The sequence below is a fragment of the Platichthys flesus genome, chromosome 19 (assembly GCF_949316205.1).
Source record: "Platichthys flesus chromosome 19, fPlaFle2.1, whole genome shotgun sequence".
Lineage (NCBI taxonomy): Eukaryota > Metazoa > Chordata > Actinopteri > Pleuronectiformes > Pleuronectidae > Platichthys > Platichthys flesus.
In genome coordinates, this window is record NC_084963.1 from 11,908,082 (window position 1) to 11,928,317 (window position 20,236).

The 20,236-nt window shown below is 39.3% G+C and overlaps 2 protein-coding genes across 2 annotated transcripts; both read right to left on the bottom strand.

Moving 5' to 3' along the window:
- Nucleotides 1-264: 264 nt before the first annotated feature.
- Nucleotides 265-5,945, bottom strand: cplx4a (complexin 4a). The gene is made up of 3 exons (XM_062412604.1): nucleotides 5,618-5,945; nucleotides 3,586-3,673; nucleotides 265-1,222 (listed from the first exon to the last, which is right to left on the bottom strand). Exons 1-3 carry the CDS (start codon nucleotides 5,779-5,781, stop codon nucleotides 995-997), a joined length of 480 nt encoding a protein of 159 aa, XP_062268588.1. The 5' UTR covers nucleotides 5,782-5,945; the 3' UTR covers nucleotides 265-994.
- Nucleotides 5,946-7,559: 1,614 nt separating this feature from the next.
- Nucleotides 7,560-19,041, bottom strand: lman1 (lectin, mannose-binding, 1). The gene is made up of 13 exons (XM_062412603.1): nucleotides 18,756-19,041; nucleotides 16,811-16,965; nucleotides 15,515-15,622; nucleotides 14,878-14,939; nucleotides 14,426-14,525; nucleotides 13,945-14,068; nucleotides 13,512-13,570; nucleotides 13,210-13,342; nucleotides 12,760-12,947; nucleotides 12,414-12,490; nucleotides 8,851-9,013; nucleotides 8,068-8,192; nucleotides 7,560-7,972 (listed from the first exon to the last, which is right to left on the bottom strand). Exons 1-13 carry the CDS (start codon nucleotides 18,973-18,975, stop codon nucleotides 7,936-7,938), a joined length of 1,551 nt encoding a protein of 516 aa, XP_062268587.1. The 5' UTR covers nucleotides 18,976-19,041; the 3' UTR covers nucleotides 7,560-7,935.
- Between the last annotated feature and the right edge of the window lie 1,195 nt (nucleotides 19,042-20,236).

Here is a 20,236-nt window from a genome sequence, read left to right on the forward strand (position 1 = left end):
TATTCTGATCCTGTTTTTATGCCTGAGCTGCAATTAGCATTTTGTCCACAGGTCAGGTGAAACCTTCCAGTCAGGGCTGAAAAAGACCCATCCTAGTTACACACCAGTGAGGGGGTAATCTGCTAGTGGAACAAGATTGAAACGCTATAATTAGCGCACGTTTATAATAAACCAAACTCCCCCTGGTGGCTAGTCTGAGAATAGAAATACAGTGGGATTGCTCTCTGAAGAGGATTTTCAAGCTTCAAAACACAAACAAACATATTTAATGTGTTCAATACACATCTTTATTTAAACATGACATTTTGTTTACTCAGTTTTAAGTACCTCCATGTATTTCATCAGTGTTTATGTTCATTCCTCTCACTGGAATGGAATAAATATATATGGAATAAGTGTATTAATATTAGGATTTGTGCAAATCTGAAAATGTCTCTGCAAATGTTTCAGGCTCACTGAACTGCTGAAGTGTTTGTGTAGAGAAAGTAACAGTAATTCTTAAATATTGAAAGACAAAAAAAAATCCATCTAAATACTGTAATTATTTCAAATACCACATACAAAAAAAAAACTAGAATAACCAACAACCAAAAGGACAGTTGAAATACACAGACGAAACTGTCTCATTATATCACAAACATTTTGAAATGCACTGTGACCTGTGACCTGTGACAGAGAAGTGAGAAGAAATACTTCGCATGGACGTTCAGGGAAAATCACATTATATAACCAAGAAAACTGGGGAGACATGGGGCACCTTGGACAAATAATTTTAAAAAGGTTTCTGATTATTAAGTCACTGGGAAACTTTTACAATATATCCATTTTCCCAGATGAAAACTGGTAGAAGTAGCTCTGTGTCACCTTGAGGGGACCAGGCATATATATTTTTTTCATTTTAGACGGATGTTTTGCCTTTTTAGTGCTTTTAACAGATTCTACATGTTGACTGAAGTTTGGTCTTTAATTTCCAGGAAATTGAAATGCAGGCCGTTCACATGACGGAGCACTTCTCCTCCGCTTTAGTCTTGAGCTCTGTGACGGTGGCCGAGGCCTTCTCCTTCAGCTGGTCCATGTCCATGTTCTGCAAGTTTTGAATCTGGCCCATGAGGGAGTCCTTGCCCTCCTCCTCTGTGGCATCCTCGTCCACCATCTTGAGCAGCTCCTCGGGCACGTCCACGTCGTCCCCGGCCATCTCGATCATGTTCTCGTCCTGCTCGCTCTGCGGACGGTGAGAGCAACAGCCAGAAAACATGGGTAAGGACACAGAAACATGAACATATGACAGTTGATGGTGTGACACTATATATCACATTAGAGATATTTGAAATAAGGAATTGTACATTTTTACACCTGTTTACAATTTGTCCAAAAACTGTTTTTATCTGTTTATCCTCCGTGGTATACATGTATACAATTTTTCTCGTAATCATTTTTATTTCAGTTATATCTATAAAAATTCTATTTATGTAAGGTCTTTCTGTTTGAGTGTTATTTTTATGTTTAAAAAATGTCTGCTTTTAACAATATGAGGCTTTCAGGTGTAGGAAGGACATTTTGTGTTTTCCCTGGTTATAACAGAGACTATGTATTTATAGTGTTGAATTATTATTTGCAGAGGTAAACAACCTAGAGGCTGACTTAAAGGATTTTTACAGGATTAACTTTCTGCCTGGCCGCCTGCTTTTCAAAACATATCTGGTTCCACTGCCACACTCAGGCCTGTCATACTGCATATGCCAGCCATTAAAAGTCAATATAAAACATCCACAACTTTCAAATAAAGTACAGTTTGTTAATTCCTAACAAAGATTTTTAAGCGTTTTCAACCTTTTTCACATATTATTGTGATTCCTCTGTGTCCTTTGACTTCCCTCTTTCTGCACTAAGTGCTCCGGCATCATGGAAATGCTCAATTTAAAACCTTTCTAACAAACTAAACCTAATCACTTAATATGTGGAAAAGTCATGCAATAGACACTGTGCTGTGACTACTTTAAACTTCAATCTGTGGGATTATCTGGGACCTGCCTTCAGCCTTTCATCTCTGAATCCCAACGATAGTCTAAAGATATCTACTACGGTGTCGCACAAGACCCTAAAGCCAGTGGACGGACAACAACATCTTCCTGTTTACTCACACTACACATGAGATATATATGAATATGAATCACACTTGAGTTCACACTATGTATGTCCCCAGCCCTTCAAACATTAAAATAAAAATAATTAACAGAACAATATGCCTTTAGGTGCTTTATTGTGAAAATCCTTTTAAATGTATATTTCAGCTCTAATAGAGACGCTCCTAAAGGCTTTGTATGTTGGTCTTTTTCAAACTGCCATGCAATACAAACATCCTTTACAGAAAAATAATTACATTTATATGCACAGCTCCCTGCCATTGTGTCCGTCATAAATATGTTGTTTCAATTTAAAAGAGACAAACTGTGAAAGGAAATGAACCCATTGTTTAAAACTACAGATGCAAGAGGCTGCTAGAAAAAAGCCTCCAAGGTCATCGCTGCATTCACGGGGATAGAAAATCATCTCATCAGAAAAAGCTGTATTAGAAAGTGAAATTCCTATAAAAAAAACACACACAGTTCATTACAGGTAAGGCTGCATCAGCAGATTAATGCATATCATTATAAGGTTCTAGATATTTATCTTTAAAATGCTAAGATAAAATCTCATCATACCTTATTTGCTCCTTCCATTACAGCTTATTTCTCTGTAAGATTCCCTTTTAAATCATGTAGCCGCCTCACGCTACAATCACGAAAGTAGTTGTGGCTCTTCCTTGAAGCCGGTTCACGCTGCCTGTTGCTCCCTAATGAGCCTGAGACACCTGCTCAGCGGCATTTGGCCCTGTTAAGACTCCAGGTGCAATGTGGGACACATGGGCTGACGTCTCCGAGACGCTGCTTTGAATGTATTTGTCACTAATCTACTGGCAAGGCCTCCACCTCCTGTCGACCAGGCTGCAGCTGCCAAGCGCTCCTGTTAGATAAAGGCAGCCTCTGCTCACTGTGAAGCAGCTATTTGCCGCTCGCGCTCAGCACAGTCATCATGCTGCTCTTTCTGCCAGTCACTAGAGGAAAGGGCCTTTTAACAAGAGCTGACTCATATTTTTACCAGTCCTTAATAGCAAATGGAGAAAAGGGCCATCTGATCAATATATATATTTAAAGAAATCCTCCAGAAACTGCAACTTGGGTCTTGTAAACTTGTAAAATCTCCTTTTTTGGCATGAAAGGCAGATATATCCACGTATTAAGTGTTTTGAACACAATAAACTGCAGTCGTAGCCATTTAATCCCTCACAGGGAACCTCTGAGCAGAGGCTGGTGTATAAATGTTCTATTTTGTATAATTATCATTTAAATATGTCTTATAATGTTCTTATATGTCTTTATATTAGAGGTTTCAAGTGTGTCACAAAACTGCAAATTAAAATACACTTTTTTAAATGAAGTGCTTATAAATATCAAATACATCACTAGGTCAAAGCGATGTGTTACTTTAAGATCAACCATTATACCTTTGTGTTACACTATTACAGTACAGATGTAAGTCCCTTACCTTTGGCAGTCTGTATTTGTCTCTGAGGCACACCCGAAGTGTGGCCCTCTCTGCCTTCTTGTGTAAGAAATCTGCATCTCTCTCCATCCTGAAAGAGACACAACAATGTTCTTAGTACAGCAACATTTACTGTCGGTCACAACAACATCCCATGTTGGTCAAAGTAAAAAAAATATTATGCCTGTTAATCTCTTTCGTGGAGAACACGATATCTGCAGGTGGGATTTTGTGTGACTGCATGCTTGTCTACAATGTGGCACGGGTTCAAGCAGCATAACATGTTTTCAACACCAGGATTTGATGTGTTTCCTTCGGTTTTACCTTTATGTGTTTCAATCCAGCGTAAAGAAAATAAACTTCAACCTGATTCCACAGAGCTCATCGCAATATTCCAATATCACAAACCTTAGTGACTAGGTAATCAAATGAGTTACCATTATGGTCTCAATATGTTCCAATGCTTAATGAATGTAAAGTAAAGATGTATTTTTTTAACCATTAGTGTATATTAGTGCTTTGGCTTCAGGTAGATTCCATCAACGATTTTCAACATCTACAACTGTATTTTAATTTTGTATATAATCTGTATGTAATCTGCTTCAAATACAAAGCGACTTAAGAATTAACAAGGAAACTGTTTGAAAAGACTCTCGATCAATTTGAAATACCATCACAAACCTGGTCACATGATCACAAACCCTTCAACTTCCGATTTTTTGGATTTATTTTTATTTGCAGTGTTTATTAATTGTATTTTAGTAGTCTTTTATTACATTTTGTATAATTCAGTATTTTGTACCTTTAAAATGTCTTTACACTGCAACGAAACAGGGACCAACCCTCAGTGAATTCTCTAGTTTAAACAAAGGCAATATATATATTTGACTCATTTTGATGGCACCTTTATTAAATTGTTACAAAATCTCGGGGCATATTCACTTTTATGGGGTTATTTAGCTTCTTTTTATTTATTTTTTTCAGTATTCCCCAGATATGCATTATAAAGGGTTCTGTATGTCGCCGAAGATTTGATCCTTGGTAATGTTTACTTTCATGTATGCCACAACTGGTTAACCTCCCATATATCTAAAGAACATAAGATGCATGCTGTATTCCTATATCTCATGGCACTATTCACGTTAACTTTCCCTCAGCCAATTAAAGATGGGATTATAAAGCCAGACTGAGTCGAGCAGATTTCCAATCATGCCAAAATGGCACAACCTGAACTCCAGTCGAACAACAGAGTGCTGCACCCAGGTTTCTTTAAACTACACATTCATTAAAATGTACTTTACTTTGCAGATCATAGAGATACTGTTACATAGTCTTTTATTTCCCAACAACGGGTTTGTCTGGAGTCATGGTGGAGTGAATATGTGAATAGCGTTACTAATAATCTACAATACGAGTGTTATCATTTTAATTCCCCAAACATGAGAGTAGAGAGGGTGGATTAATCCTGTTATGTCATTCAAGCGGACTGAATTTGATGCTTTAAAATATACCGTTTCACCAAATTTAGATTAGTCACATTTGTATATTCGCGGAATTTATTCCTTCTAAATTCAATTCAGGATTGATTATCACATATTAATCACATTGTACATATTTTATTACATAGATATCTGAGCAATGGAGAAGAACTGGAATCATTAAAGTCTGTGTTTTCAACTGAATACTGAATTGTTTTTAAAACTAAACACTAAACAGAATGTTACCCATCTCCGCTCTTGATGCAGAAACTGATGACAGATTAGGAGAGATTATTGATCCAGGTCCATCATGACCTCTAGTCCCGGTGGATTATCATGTAGAAATTGTAGGGGAAAAAAATCATTGCATTGTCCCAAAAACTCACAAATGCACAAAAAATGAATGAATTGGTGTTGGATGGGAGTGTGACAGGGAAGGTTAAACAGTGACGAAGTGGACTGCAGCTCTTCAAGGTCAGATTCTGCAGCCATACAGGTTTCCACGGACCAATGGCATCAATTCATAAAGGACTGTACGGTCCGGGTTGTCTACTTACTTCTCCTCCACCACCTGTTTTTGGTACTCTTCATACTCCTCCCGTGTCATCCCCGCTGCTTTGGCTGGATCTGTGGGGGCGGCCTCCTCTTCTTTGTCACCTCCACCCCCGAGGCCAATTCCTGACAGGGGGTTCCCAATCATGCTCTTGATCAAGAAAGCCATCTCGACCTCTGTGACTGTTTTCTCTGCTTTCTGGTTGGAAGTAACGTCGCTGCCCCTTTATGGCGCCCTCCGCTTTGGCTTCCTATAGCTGTCAAATCCAGTGGTAGCTCTCTAGCTAACCTGCTGCTTGTCTATGGATCCAAGGACACACTGATGACAGGCAAACACACACACACACGTTTTGCCTCGGCCATAATCTGGATTTAATCCCCCCTGCTCCACGACGCTAAGAGGCAGATGGCCTGTTTTCTCTCTATTTTTAAATCATGCAGACCTTGGTGGATGTTGTCGTCTTTTTTATTTTGGACATTTAGTGCTTTCTGTGGCAGAGCAAGGTGCAGCATTTATCATAAAGAAATAGAGTTTTTGTAGACAGGGGCCTTCACTTTGTGACCACACACACCCACTGCTGCTTAATCGTATTAGTAAAGTAAGGGCCGGCCCGTGTGCAGCTTATACTGCTGAGGCCGAGCAGAGTGGAGAGAGAGAGAGAGAGAGAGAGAGAGAGAGAGAGAGAGAGAGAGAGAGAGAGAGAGAGAGAGAGAGAGAAGCGGGATTATAGTCATGTTTATCCTCACTGGAACCTCCCATCATGCCGGGCTATTGTTCCGTGGGAAGATGATTGACAGGAGGAGATATTGCTCAGGCTTAATTTCTCCATTTTATTTTGGTTACCTCACTTGAGCTGTCAAACGTTTCAGAAATGGGCCATCAGATGTGTCCTGTGATTTCTAGATTTATGCTCAAGTGTAATCACATGTTCATTCTTTACTGCAAGATCCCTTAGCTACTGATCAACACTTTAATGTTGTGGAAATCAACAAGGGTCTCTCGAGACATCCAAGGACATCTTACAATATATCATGATAATACTGTAGGTGTAAAGTGTGGTAGAAATTAAGGATGCACAGATCTCCTTTACCATTTGCTCCATTCACTTCCTCTACTATGAAATAACCTGCAGAATATAGAAAATACGATATATAACGCATGTATGTTTTTTTCAAGGAAAAGAAAGATGTGCAGCAACAACTACATTTCTCTGAATGTCGCTCGCTCCATGATTTTGGAACAGAATTAAACATAAACAAATATGACATACGAGGATAATGAATGTCAACATACAGCTAATATTTCGATGATTCAACATTGCATTATTTAGCGTATATATTTTATATTCTGCATGTGCAGCAGGTTATTTTATAGATGTAGATGAAGTCAATATGTCAACAAATTCTAATTGACTTTTTTTCCAGAGCAGCCATTTTGACATAAAAAATTGGTGAATAATGTAATGATCTGGCCTCAGGTTAATCTGGACAGTTAAAGACCTGTTACTTATTCTTCAGTGAAATTAATCAACCACTATTAAATTCATTGTCATAAAATCTGGTCATTTGGATATTTATAACTATAAGATGGTTTCTTTTCTTTTAATGATTAGTGACACCAAAATGTTCATGTTAAACCACCAAAGGGTTACAATTTCTAATATCCAGTAGTTTAAATACCGAAGTGATAAAAAATTAAAGATTTTCTAATTTGCAAGATGGCTGTGACTAAGTTCAGCCCCATTGAGCCACTTATTCCCGTGTTCATATAGTTAAATGTAAACTACAACTCCTTTTAGACATAATTCATAAGAGTAAAAAGTTAATAACAGCTTTGATCTTGTGTGATTATGAGAAGTGTTTTGTAAATTGTTCATTTGGAGGATCTGTCAGATTCTGACACGTCGGACTCGATCAAAACAGCAAAGAAGCAGCAGACATCGGCTCTTTGAGTTTTGTTCACCAAGTGCTCAGCATTCTTTTATACAAAATTGCACAAGTCAAAACACAGGTTGATTTCATTTGTTTTCAGGTTGGTTTCGTGGAATTGGACTGTGGCAGATTCAGCTTTCGAAAACAAAATCTACGGATCTGACTGATCAGAAATACTGCAAGGAAGTTATAGCATCAGGATGGAAGTCTCACACTAGCATTTATACACAATGATTGATCAAATTAAAAATCTGCAATTCATTAAAATAAACTCCATCGAAAAAACTATTCTTTTCAAAAAAAATAACTTACAATCTGAAAATATTTAAACCAAAACAAATTACCAAAATGGACAGTCCCTAATTTACACACTTTCATTTTCAGAATCTCATCAAAAGAATTTCTTTGCTGCAGCTTCTTGTTGAGTTCTACACGAGGGAAAAGGAGAAACAGAGAATTTATTAAAAAGCCGTCGATCTTTTAAGCACATAGAAATGTACAAAAAAAAATGCATGAGTCTTACTTGTACATGATGTAGCAGAAGAAGAGGACTGATTGGATGACGATGAAGATTATAAAATGAATGGTGGATAAGCAGGAAGGCACGGGAGGCGGGTCAGGGCACTTTACGATCTTCTCAGCAGGATTCTACATGGGAAAACACACAGAATAAGATTCAGTAGAGTGAACTCTTCTAACTGTCGTAGTACTTCTTAGAGAGAAACTCAAGAAAATGTGTCTGGGCATTTTCCGGAGTTTGCCTTTCTCAAATGAAGAATGCAGACGGAGGTTGCCGAGTCAGACGCTTCACACCAACAGGAAAACATCATTCAGCCAAAAGAGAGATGTTTGGGTAGAATACGTAGAAAGCGATTCATCAAATTTGCTGATGTTTCCGTTTACAGCACATCAACACCAGCATCGGTCCTTATCCCCAAACACTCTGGTATCTCAATGTCCTTCTAATGTCTCAGAGATCTTTGTCTAAGTGTATGGCATCTTATCGATATTTGCATTCTATTTGTTATGTAAATTTTTGTTGCAGTTTTGCATCAGTCGCTGTTAGAAACATCATCAACACACCCACTCCCTCTCTGTGAAGCTTCTGGACATTTTCCTCCCGTGTTCTCAAATGGGCTCACTTTAAAAAAGATCCCGACATTCTACTGGGGACTAGCAGGAAAAGTTTGTGTCGAGGTCTGGAGAAAATGACTCAAAGATTTAGCTTTTTCACTTTCAGCATCTCGGAGAGTTCAGTGCATGTGTGCAAGTAGCTGATGGGTCGGTGTGAGTCTCTGATCTGTACCTGAGCACTGCGCTGCACCAGGTGATCCACGTCTCTTTTGACCGTGTGCAGATGCTCCTTGATTTCGTTGAAGTGCTGAATGGTCTCATATGTTCCGATACCAGCTGCGTTCCCCTGGTGCTGGGCCGAGCCGATCTGTTTCAGCGACTCGTGGAAGGAGCTTCTGCAGAGACGAGGAGAGGACGCACAAAGGGATCACAGTCCCGGTAGAGGAACACTATGCCTCTTTCAAATACATCTTCAGTCCCACAGCCTTTGAAAACCCAATAAACATGTCACCAATACAGTCTAGTCTGTTTACCTTTCACAGTCTGATACATGCGTTTGGAAACAGAACATACAGTAATATGCTGTGTGGTATCCTTTATTTTCCATCATACAAATAGTCCTAAATTAATCTTTTAATCCCTATTCACAAGAGGCTGCATATTCTCAAAGTTTGAAAACAGAAAATTACCATCTGATAAAAGAGGTCATGATTGCTAAATTAATCCCCTATGAAAACATGTTCTTACAACAGATTACAAGTACAGGAGGTTAATAAAAAAAACCCAGGAACACTATCTGCAATATGTAATCCAGACTCTCGTCATGATGCTAAACCCATCTACAGCGTTTTCAGAACGGTATATGCCATTTATTGCATATACAATATGATGTTGTATACTTAGAGCAAATACAATACGGCAGTTTGAGTGTATAGAGTATAGTATATGCATTCAAGAGCATATACAATTTGGTATATGCCATATAGAATCTAGATGGCATACATGTTAAATAGGGTTAAGTTAATAGGGTTAAAAGTTAATGCAAATATCTGATAATAGGATATACACATCCTGTTATGTTTATGGTCAATAAATACAAGTAATACGTTTTCTATTCTAAAACGGCGGATTGTTATGAATCAAGAGCAGAGCCAAGATTCTGGAAAGATTATATTTTAGTTTTGTGTCACTGCAACTGTCTCGGCCTGATTATCGTATTTTCTCAAGTTACTATTTGTGAAATGTCCGTGACTCATTACTCCAACAGACATCAACATGGATGATCGAACAGTGCTGCCTCCAGTCCTCTGTGTCTTTACTTTCACTTTCAGAAGTAAATGAGGTTAAAATGCAAAATAAACCATTCTCAGGAGAGAATGAAAAATGTCTAAGCTGGGATCATATTTCTTAACAAAATGAAATTTCTCAAGGCTGATTACTTACAGGGAGGAAGCAATAAGTTTCCTTTATCATCTTAAACACATCTAAGACGATTACAAAGAAAAAGGAATTCCAGCAGCGTAAGTCCCGTTTGTGACAAGAAATCAATTGGAAGGAAACTGTGTTTTGCTGTGTATGACAGATGTATTTAAAGACGACTAATCTTATAAGGACAAAAATGGTGCTAAGATGTGGCCTTTTCTTGCTCGGCCACATGGCTGCGGTCTGAGAGGACGGCTGGGGATGACACATAAACAAAATCTAATTTGTTTCGCATAGAGAGGGGGAGAGGACAACAAAAAATCTCCCTTGAGAAAGTAAGTGAGCATTTATTAAAGCCGACATCTAATCTTTATTTACCACAACTGACCCATTTATGAGCGGAAAGCCCTCCTTGGAGTCTCGGATGAAGTCCTATCATCAACTTGGGTGTTTAAAAAGACGGGTCAGGATAGACTGAGAGCTTAATCTACGAGGTAATACAGATCAGTCGCTCACATTAGCACACAAAATGAAGCAGCTGCCGCCTTTTTGCCGCAGGTCTGAACATAGTTAACGTGTCAGTTCATTCAGCTGCAACATCTCCTCTTCGATTGACAACTCTGCTAATGTGCTTTCTGGAAATTACCGAAACTTTTTTCTGCTGTCTATACGATTTAATTCACTTATGGAGGCGTCTGTGTGGAATTAAATATATGAGACAAGTCAGAGTCCATGTGAGTTATGGGTCAGCGATGAAATAAAGAAAATCATGTATGGAGAGTCAATTGAGGATGAATGTCCTGTTGGATTTAGGGCATATAAACAGCTTGGTTCTTTTATGATACATGAGACTAAGAGATTAATGTTACATGAAATAAAATATTTAATATCTTGTGATTCTGATTAATTCTTTATGCAGATGGTGGGATGGCCGCTACAGGTCAATTACTGAATAAATTAACACTGTTGATTTTTGAAAGGGCACAATTTGATGAGGAAAATAAAAAACATTAAAATGTTCTCAACAATTACAAGCTGAGCTAAAAGTGAAGCTATAATTAAACAACTAGCTGAATATTTTATTTAGGGAAACTAAGGAAAGTAATGATTTAAATCCACTCTCTAATCTTTGGTTCTGAGGATGACTACTTCTTCTTTTTATTCTTTTTTTAAATCTCTTGCGTGCTCACAATGACTAAACCCACAAGCACCTTACATGAGCCGTACAAAAGCACAAATATGTTATTTACAAAATAAAAGCGCTCCACATCAAAAAATTACATTCTCTATACCTAATCAGGCTTACTCACGGTAAGTACCAAAATCAAACAGTCATCTGGGTCTCTGCTGTGGAAGGCACACCATCATAAAATCTCTTAAGCTGTATTATCTTGGCATTAAAATCTGTGAAGGCTGTGATCTGAGAGTGATAAGGAGTTTTTTTTTTACAGTTGAAGGAGAGGAAGATTACAGCTGGGCTTTACTGTACCTATCACACTGTGCCTCAGCAATGACAGGATTCTTATTATGTGGAATAATATATTTAAAATAAATTACTTTCTTTATCTGGGATCAGACTAAAGGAGTTCCAGGCCGATATGACCCTGATTCCGCCACCCAGAGAATCGCTGGAGAAATCTGGTGAGCAGAGCATTTCTTAAACCTCCCGAAGTGCCCACAGAAGATCTGGGCAGCACCGATATTTATCAAACATGTTGATAATAATTATTTAAAATCAGGAGGATTATTTGTACGGTGAAACCAGTAAGCTGATGGTTCGGACGCACAATGGTCAACAGTCTGAGGCTAACTTCAACTAGCATGCGACTGTTGACAGATATTTTAACAGTTCAAATCTAACCAGAAGAATAGATAACCCTTGTTGACCCTGTCTCTCCATCCATTTTTTCTTCCAGACTCATTTCGCCTTCTGCTTTCTTTCTTTACGTTACAGCAACTCTTCCCCATCCAGTTTTGGGTGATGTGCCCTTATTTTCTTATCTTTCTTAAGACAATAGAGAAGAATGTCTGTGAAGATTCTCCTCATGTTCTCCTGATTTCAAAATCAGTCAGGATTTTAAAACTTAATTCTTAACTAATCATCATATTTTTACCTTGTCAACAACACAAGCAGAGACCGGACACAAGCGGACTGAGTGTGGAGGAAGCAGTGGCTGGATTATCAGGCAGGCAGACACCTGCGATATTGCAGCCACTGCATCCTGAGATTAAATATGATTTCAGGGAATTACCGGCAGGATTTCCCTTGTTTTTCTGGAGTATCACATACCGCTCTGTTCATCTGCGGTTGCACAAACAACAGCTCGTTTTAAGAATCGAAAATCCGCAACAATGGATGCTGCTGTTACTTACTTCAACTCGTTCAGGTTTCTGAGAACCTCCTGCTGGGTAGACAACACGGTGCTCAACTGTGGATTGGCAGAATCGACCTAGAAGACAAATACAGCACAGCGTGATCAAACACAAGCTGTCATAAAATCAGGTTTATAAGTTTGGCTAACCTGTCATAAAAACAGTTTATTGGAAGGAAAACACAAGAATGTCACTGAAGTGCATGTTAAATGGCCATTTGCTTTTAAAGCTTTATTTCACTGTTTAAGCAGGTTTACACTTGTAGATTAGTGTTTTTTTTTATAATCCTGAACTGATTCTCACTGTGTGGATCTGGTGTAAACAATTCTGGCAATGAAAGGCTCACCTGTTCCGACTCGACGTTCGCCCCCTTTTTGGCGACCTCATCGGTGATAACGGAGACGTATCTGCGCTGCTCGTCCAGGATCATGGCGAGCTGCCGGTGGAGCTGCTTGATCTCCAGATGGATCCGGTTCTGGCCTTCAAACACCTGCCGGATCTCCCTGTCGTTCACGCTCTCGTACTGGTCCTCAACTAAAGAGGAGAACCAAAATGTTAAGATTAAAACCAACTGAAATTAAATCAACAAACCTTCTATGGGGCAATTTGGAGATGTTCATGTTATTTAGTAAATTATGATTCAGAAATTTGTACATTTCCAAATTTTTTATCGAGTTTGTTCCTTTAATATAGAAAGAGATTATAAGAAAAGAAATTATACAATTTTACTCTTATTGATATTTTACCCTGTGGCTTTAACATAATTAATTGGGCTGTATGATTTCAGAACACTAACTTGGCTCTCCATGGACGTCTGGGTGCTCTTTCTGAAACTCCTCTTTCTTTTTGTCGAGCTCTTGCTGGAAGTTCTGAAATTCCTCCTGGTACTTGTCCTTCTCTTCTTTAGGAATCTCAGATTCAGGTGGAGGCTTCAATGGAGAAGACAAAAAAAAAGCCCACTCTGAGCTCAATAGAGGCCAAGCTTAGGCTATATTGTGCACATGCGGGCATGCGCACACAGAGACACACACAGCCACAGAAAAGTAAGTTGCACACAGGACTTGGAGAGAATGAGGAGCTCTAGGAAAGTGTAGTTACCGGTTGCTGGCCTGGTTCTGTGAGTCTGAATAACAAGAAGGACAAGACATCATGGTCATCTGAGGGAGGAAAGCAATTTTGAATTAGAAAATGACAAGAGAAGCTTACTGAAAATACAGCATAGTAATAAGGAGCAAAATCTTGGGAAAAACCTGGTAAATACAGAGTAATAAACTGATTCTACCTTTGTAATGTTATGGTTTGTTTACTACAACAGGGTAACAGTTATTCAAAAGCATGAGTAATATCTCAACAGGTCACAAAATGTCATTAATAACAGTAATAATGTGACTCGTCATCCCAAAATAATTAGGCTGTGAGGGTAGAACACTTTAATAATGGAGTAATATCACACTAATGAAATAATGAGCATATAGTTATGGTGGGGAGATGCCCTGATTCTTTTTGTTTATAGTAGAGAACAGAGTAGTACCTGCTAAACCACCGGTGGCAGCTGAAATGCCAAAGAAGCCCTCATTGGGAATGACCATGTTGTCAATCTTTGTGCAGAACTCATAGTCGTCTCTGTCTGGAGTGAAACCGTTGTTGATCATCACCTGAGGAGGAAAAAGGAACGATGCTGCAGCTAATAAAAATACTGTACTGACATTGACCAATTTATTATATCTGTCTATATTTTTTTTTCTTTAATTTCTAAGGTGTCATTATCAAACCCTCACTACAATGTAAACAAATACAGAGTTTTTCTGCATTGTTTATTTTATACACCGATATGTCTGTAAGAAGATCATCAGCTTTATATATATATATATATATATATATATATATATATATATATATATATATATATATATATATATATATATATATATATATATATATATATATAAGAGGCTGTATATAAGGGATTCTCAGCATTTGCCATAGGGCTGTGTGTCCGGGATGCTTCCTACCGTCAGTGTCTTCTTGTAGTATGTTATTTTGGCTCGGACAGGATACGGTTTGTTGCGGAAGTCTCGTAAGCATGTGCCGAGGGCTTGAGTGGTGCCGTCACTGCCAGATGAAAACAAAATTGTCAGAAAAAAACAGAACTAAACCAAGGCTCCACGTCATCATGAGTTGGGAAAAGGACAGTAGGATCAAGGGGTATGAACCTCTAATATATAAGTGAATACAAATGAATGTCTGTTTTTGTAAACACTCGGTTTGGAAAACACTGAACTCTAAGACAACCTGGAATTGAAAGAGTGATTTAAAGCTTTCACTGGCTCGGGGGAGATTAGGAAAAATGGAGGATTATTTACTTTCCAAGCAAATATAATGATATTTCCTAATCTTCTTTAAGTTGTTAAAAAATTTGAGTTGGTGATGACATCAAATCTAGGCAAGAGAACTGTTTACTTACTTTTGGTGGTCATAAGCAAGGTTGCCATTGTTTCCCACAACAATTATGGACGGGTTATTTTTCTGGAATGAGGATGAGACGACAAGGAGATGCATTAATCCTTCGCATCAAGTAAATGTATTTTAGGTAATCTCATGGCAAAATATCAAACTGGTACCTGAGCACAGATAAACACTTCTCAAATGTGACGTGATGTGTAAATGACTTGTTTTGCACGACAGCGATCAACAATATTTTCCAAACCTTTTTGATTTTAGCAGTTGATAACAATCAAACAAGAGAGGAGGATTTTTTTTAACTCGCTGCAAAAAAAGACTGAATCTGAGTCAGCTGTGAGTCTGCTCAGGTGCTGTTTACAAAGCTCCACATAAGACTCATTTAGGAACAGAAAGCAAATAATATGTAAATACTTTTTAACTGTAAAATGGCGAAACTGACTTAAGTTCGCACAAGCTCCAAATGAGTAACAGTCTTGTGACCATTCAATGCAGCTGTGTCATTGATTGTGTAAAGCACTTGAAAACTACAGAGTAGTGTGGAAGGCAGGCGTGAACGTAGCAACTGTGATGTGTTTTCAAACTAAAAACATAGTAGTGTGCAAACAGCCTAAAGAATTTAGTGTTAAGCTGACACTGACCTTTCCATCGTTGTCAAAAGAGTCAAAGAAAATTCCGAGTCCGTTCCAGTGGTCGGCGGCTCCGTACACTGGGCCGTCGAGGCCTTGTGATGTTGTGAACCACACAGCCTGTCAACACAAAAGAAAATAGCACACATACTTAATTTAAATTATTGTTTCAGTGACATTTGTAAAACAAAAGATTAAAAAGTGGTACCCTGTGTGCACGCTGTATATACGCTAGCTATATATATATATATATATATATACAATCAGGCTATGCTTTGTTTATTCATTTAATAACACCAGATTGCAGCTGGGCTTTATTGTTTATCAAATTGCAATGATTCCATTTCCAATATAAAGTCATTATATATTTTCTGACTTCATTGTGTTGTCTTATGATGTTATATAATGTTGAATAATGTTCTGATCAGTATAAGATTATATTTATAATAATATTAGATTGTTTTCTAATAACTTGTAAGCACAATTCAACTCCTACATCGCCTGTCATGTTCCGGTCTGTGAACAACAGTCATTTCTTCTCATCAGTTTAGTTTGGCTTAAATACTGCAAATAGAAAACTGTTGTTTTCCCCAGGTGTGGAGCTGCTTGTCATTTCCCCCTGTGGGCATGACACTCCTCCTGAAACAGGGAGTGCACCTTCGCTTCAGATACAGGTTTTTCCATTCATGACCTCCAGAGTCTGCGAGGCAGCAGGTGCCTTAATACAGTAGATCTTATTCTCAGCTCCAATTACAAGCTAACTGTGTTTATCGGATAAATGTATGGTAAGGTTTAATTTCTTTAGTTTTTTAGTTCTTTAATTTCAAATATGATATTTGGTATGATAAACTGTAAAGTTGTGGAGTAAAGATATATTGCAGGGCCGTGCAATATAGATTTGGGGATTGATTTTGATGATGCATCAGCTTCTTTAACAATGTAAACACAAAACTTTTCAGACCTTATTTTGGGGAATATTGGCATTTGTTTTACAACTTTTTCATTTATTTTATTCCTAAAGAATAACATTCATATGGAGAATGTTATGGTGATTCAGATTATGAAATATTTGCAAAAGACAGCGACAATATCATCAAGCATTTCAAATTGTCATGTTCTTGATGCTTGATGCCACAGACACCGTTTGTTTTCTATTAAAAGTATTATGGTGTAATACCCAGCCGATAGTATAGATCATGCAGTAGTAAATACATTGAGTATCTCAGCTCAGTGTTGATCACTAATGACTTGTACACTATATGAAATTCTCTAGAGAGTTTTTATCCCTGGCAGTGTCCCCCTCCTTACCAAACCGTCCGCTCCCATCCTGCCTCTTCCAGATACTCTGAAGGTCACCTCGGCCTCCCAGTGTTCGAAGTTGACTGGGTTCTTCGTCCACACGGAGCCCTTCTGGCTCCTGAGAGACGGGGTGATGCGCACCTGGTCTGCACTGGGGATAGCATCTGTGTTGGAGGAGAGAAGAACGTTTCAGTGACACGTTAAGTTTGATGGTCTCTACGGAAACAATACCCTGTCTAATGGTTGTCTATGAATTCAGCAACCTATTGGTTAGATTTCCATTTCAGCGATCTTATAGTATTGTTTATTTATTTCCCCCCAGTAAATTCTTTAGATACTTGAGACACAGGATATTTTCTTCTGATTGTCTGTTTGTACAATCAAGACGTCACATTAGGATTTGTGCCCTTGTGCTGTGCTTACACCTGTGTCTGTTTGTAAGAAAGATGACTCCAAAACTACCGGTCAGATTTCCAAGAAACTTGGTGGCGGGATGTGGTATGGGTCAGGAAAGAACACACCAAAGTTTGATGGTAACCATTGCAACATTTTCGCCAATTTCCCAGGGAATAATACATGGGTGTTGATGTAACATATCAGAAATATTGAGGGAACTGATATCGATGAGTGTGCAACTTGATGTGGCTTGTTTTAATGTAAGGAGACTGTTGGGCCTTGGTGGAGGAACTCTTCCTACTGAGAGCCATCCTAGTTGTTAATAGATAGATAGATAGATAGAAAGATGGATACTTTATTAATCCTGTGGGAAATTCAGAAAATGCCACTAGAAATACTTGCTGCTTTTCTCTTTTAAATATAATTATAACTTGAATACTTTAGTTTGTACTCTTTTCTTTAGTTATCTTGTAAAGCAATAACACCAAACTTTACCCAGTGTCAGTGTAGTTCATTGATGAAGCTTAATTGTTCGTCTTCACCTGATGTGACAGTTAACTTTGAGTTTTGGGCTGTTGCTGGGACAAAACAAACAACTTGTGCGTAATGGCTGCCTGAGGGTTTTAAGTTGGGTTTTGAGTCCTGCTGCTGGCTCCTTGTAATGTCAGCCTCCTGCTTTCCGGTCACCTCTGTGAAAACCACTGTTTACTAAGGGACCACACTGAGGAGGCAGGAGAAGCCGGAGGAGATCTATGTGGACTCAAGGGAACTGTGAGAATGGCTTTCTAAAGTTTTACCTCTGCCAAAAAAGTTGATGTTTTTAACCGCGTTTGTTTGACAGTTAGTAATATCATGCAAAAAAACTACTGGGACAGATTACCAGGAGACTTAGTGGAAGGATGCGGTGTGGGTCGGGGAAGAGCCCATTCAATTTCGGTGCAGATCCAGGAATTTATTTTCACGATGTTTTGAGACAGGGCTTTTCACATAAAATGATTCATGTCTTGATGAAAAAACTCACCAGAAGTTTCCACTTGAGTATCAATGTAGTTTATCAATGTGTTGATTTCTGGATTAAACATTAGAATAATGTGTAGATTCATTGATAAAGCTCAGACACATTGACGCTGGGTTACAGGGAGTATGTGTAATCTCTGTATTGATCGCTCATGTCAGCAGCTGGACAACTCACTGTGTGATGCAAGAATCCAAAGGCCTGTTCCCTGAGGAGGAAAGTTCAACACTTCACATGCATGTGTCAGTACAGACTCCTGCAGGAATCAGAACCTTTAATGTCCTGTTCTAAACCCTGGGTTGTATTTGTACACGGGTGTGAGTGTCACCGGGACTTTGAGGTGAAGCTCGGCTGCTTAAATCCATCAGTTTGCTAACGAGGTTTTGAATGAAAGACACAAACCGCTGTGCCCACAGAATGAGAGGTGCAGAGCGGAAACAAGCCGCTGACATGACGCCTCTGAGCGGACTGCATTCACACAGAGTGTCGGTGCCGGAGCCGGAGGCCGAGCAGCTGTGTGTTGACAGCTGGACACGAACTTACTTCCCGAGTGGATCCAGAAGGGGATACTGCCGTCGGTCTGCGCCAGGTGAGGACCCTTGAAGCTGTATTTGTACTCGAAGCGCCGGTGAAGAGCCTCCTCCGTCGTGGACGCACCTGAGACGATGTCCCCGACGCTGCGCTGGAATAATAACGTGGTGAGGAAAGTTAATATCAATGCAGGAGCGGTGCACCCCGGCAGCCGCGCTGAGGACTCCGCCATGTTTGTATCACTGCTGACGTAGCGCTCAGAACAGGGGCATGACGGGAAGCCTGGAGGGCCAACAGGGCGTTTTCTCATTGGACGGTTCCTGTGTCTCACTCATTCTCTGTCTCTCCCCCCCCCCCATTCTTCTTCATTCTCTCTCTCTCTCTCTCTCTCTCTCTCTCTCTCTCTCTCTCTCTCTCTCTTTCTCTCTCTCTTCTCTCTCACTTCATTTCTCTCTTTTTCTCCCTCTCCCTCTTCTCTCTCTCTTACCATCTTTTTCTCTCTTTCACTTCATTATCTACCTTCTCTCTCTCACTCTCTATCCATTCTCTACCTTCTCACTCTTACCCCCTCTCTCTTTCACTTCATTCTCTATCTTCTCTCTCTCCCTCTCCATTCTCTACCTTCTCCCTTCTCACTCTCCCCCTCTCTTTTTCAGTTCATTCTCTACCTTCTCTCTCTCACTCTCTCACTGTCTCTCTTTCTCTTCATTATCTACCTTCTACCTCTCACTCCCCCTCTCTCTCCCCATCTCTCTCTCTCTCTCTCTCTCTCTCTATCTATCTACCTCCGTGTATTATTGATCTCTGCCCCTCTCTCTCTCGCTCTCTCTCTCTCTCTATTCTCAACACAATCTATGAGCAGGGGCGTAGCAGTGTAAGTAACAGTACGGAGGGCAGCACCACATGGTGCCCCCTCAAATAAACAGTAAACTGCTAGGGTTACTAGAGAGTACACTACATGGCTTGTATCTTGGATTAAGGCTTATTATAATCTATTCTTGCCTGTCAATCAGGTATAAAGCTGCCATTATGATAAACTGTAATACTAATATATATGGTAATTTAATTATAGCATTAGTCTATGAGTTTAGTGTCTGTTGTTTCTGATGTCTAACACATATACATCCTGCACAGACTGCACCCATGGTAAACCTTTACCACACCCCCCCCAAATGGTCATCTGTCCTGTATTAGTCTTAAAGAAAACAATGATGTAACAAACAATAAACATATCAAATATAAAGAAAACCCACATGGTGATGGCCTTCCTTCAGTTGCTGCTCCTCAGCGGCTCGTGGGCCTGCATGAGGTCGGTGAAAGGTGAGGTGACTTAAGTCATGTCGGCTGCAGGAGCTTTCATGCTGCCATGAGCTGTCTGAAAGCCTCAGTGGGGGACGGGGAAACGACACAATTGTGTGCCACTCACTTTCTATTTACTCTAAATCAGCTTCCTCCTGGAGGCGCAACATCACTTTCTGTGAGGGGCTGTGATT

Excerpts from the sequence above, each read along its gene's own strand:
- cplx4a (XM_062412604.1), bottom strand. The coding sequence starts at position 5,781 with ATGGCTTTCTTGATCAAGAGCATGATTGGGAACCCCCTGTCAGGAATT. Across the intron at positions 3,674-5,617 it reads AAACAGGTGGTGGAGGAGAA|GATGGAGAGAGATGCAGATT; the intron begins GTAAGTAGACAA and ends TGTCTCTTTCAG. Across the intron at positions 1,223-3,585 it reads ACAAATACAGACTGCCAAAG|AGCGAGCAGGACGAGAACAT; the intron begins GTAAGGGACTTA and ends CACCGTCCGCAG.
- lman1 (XM_062412603.1), bottom strand. The coding sequence starts at position 18,975 with ATGGCGGAGTCCTCAGCGCGGCTGCCGGGGTGCACCGCTCCTGCATTG. Across the intron at positions 14,940-15,514 it reads CTTTTGACAACGATGGAAAG|AAAAATAACCCGTCCATAAT; the intron begins GTCAGTGTCAGC and ends TCCTCATTCCAG. Across the intron at positions 12,948-13,209 it reads AGACGTCCATGGAGAGCCAA|TTGAGGACCAGTACGAGAGC; the intron begins GTTAGTGTTCTG and ends TCTCCTCTTTAG.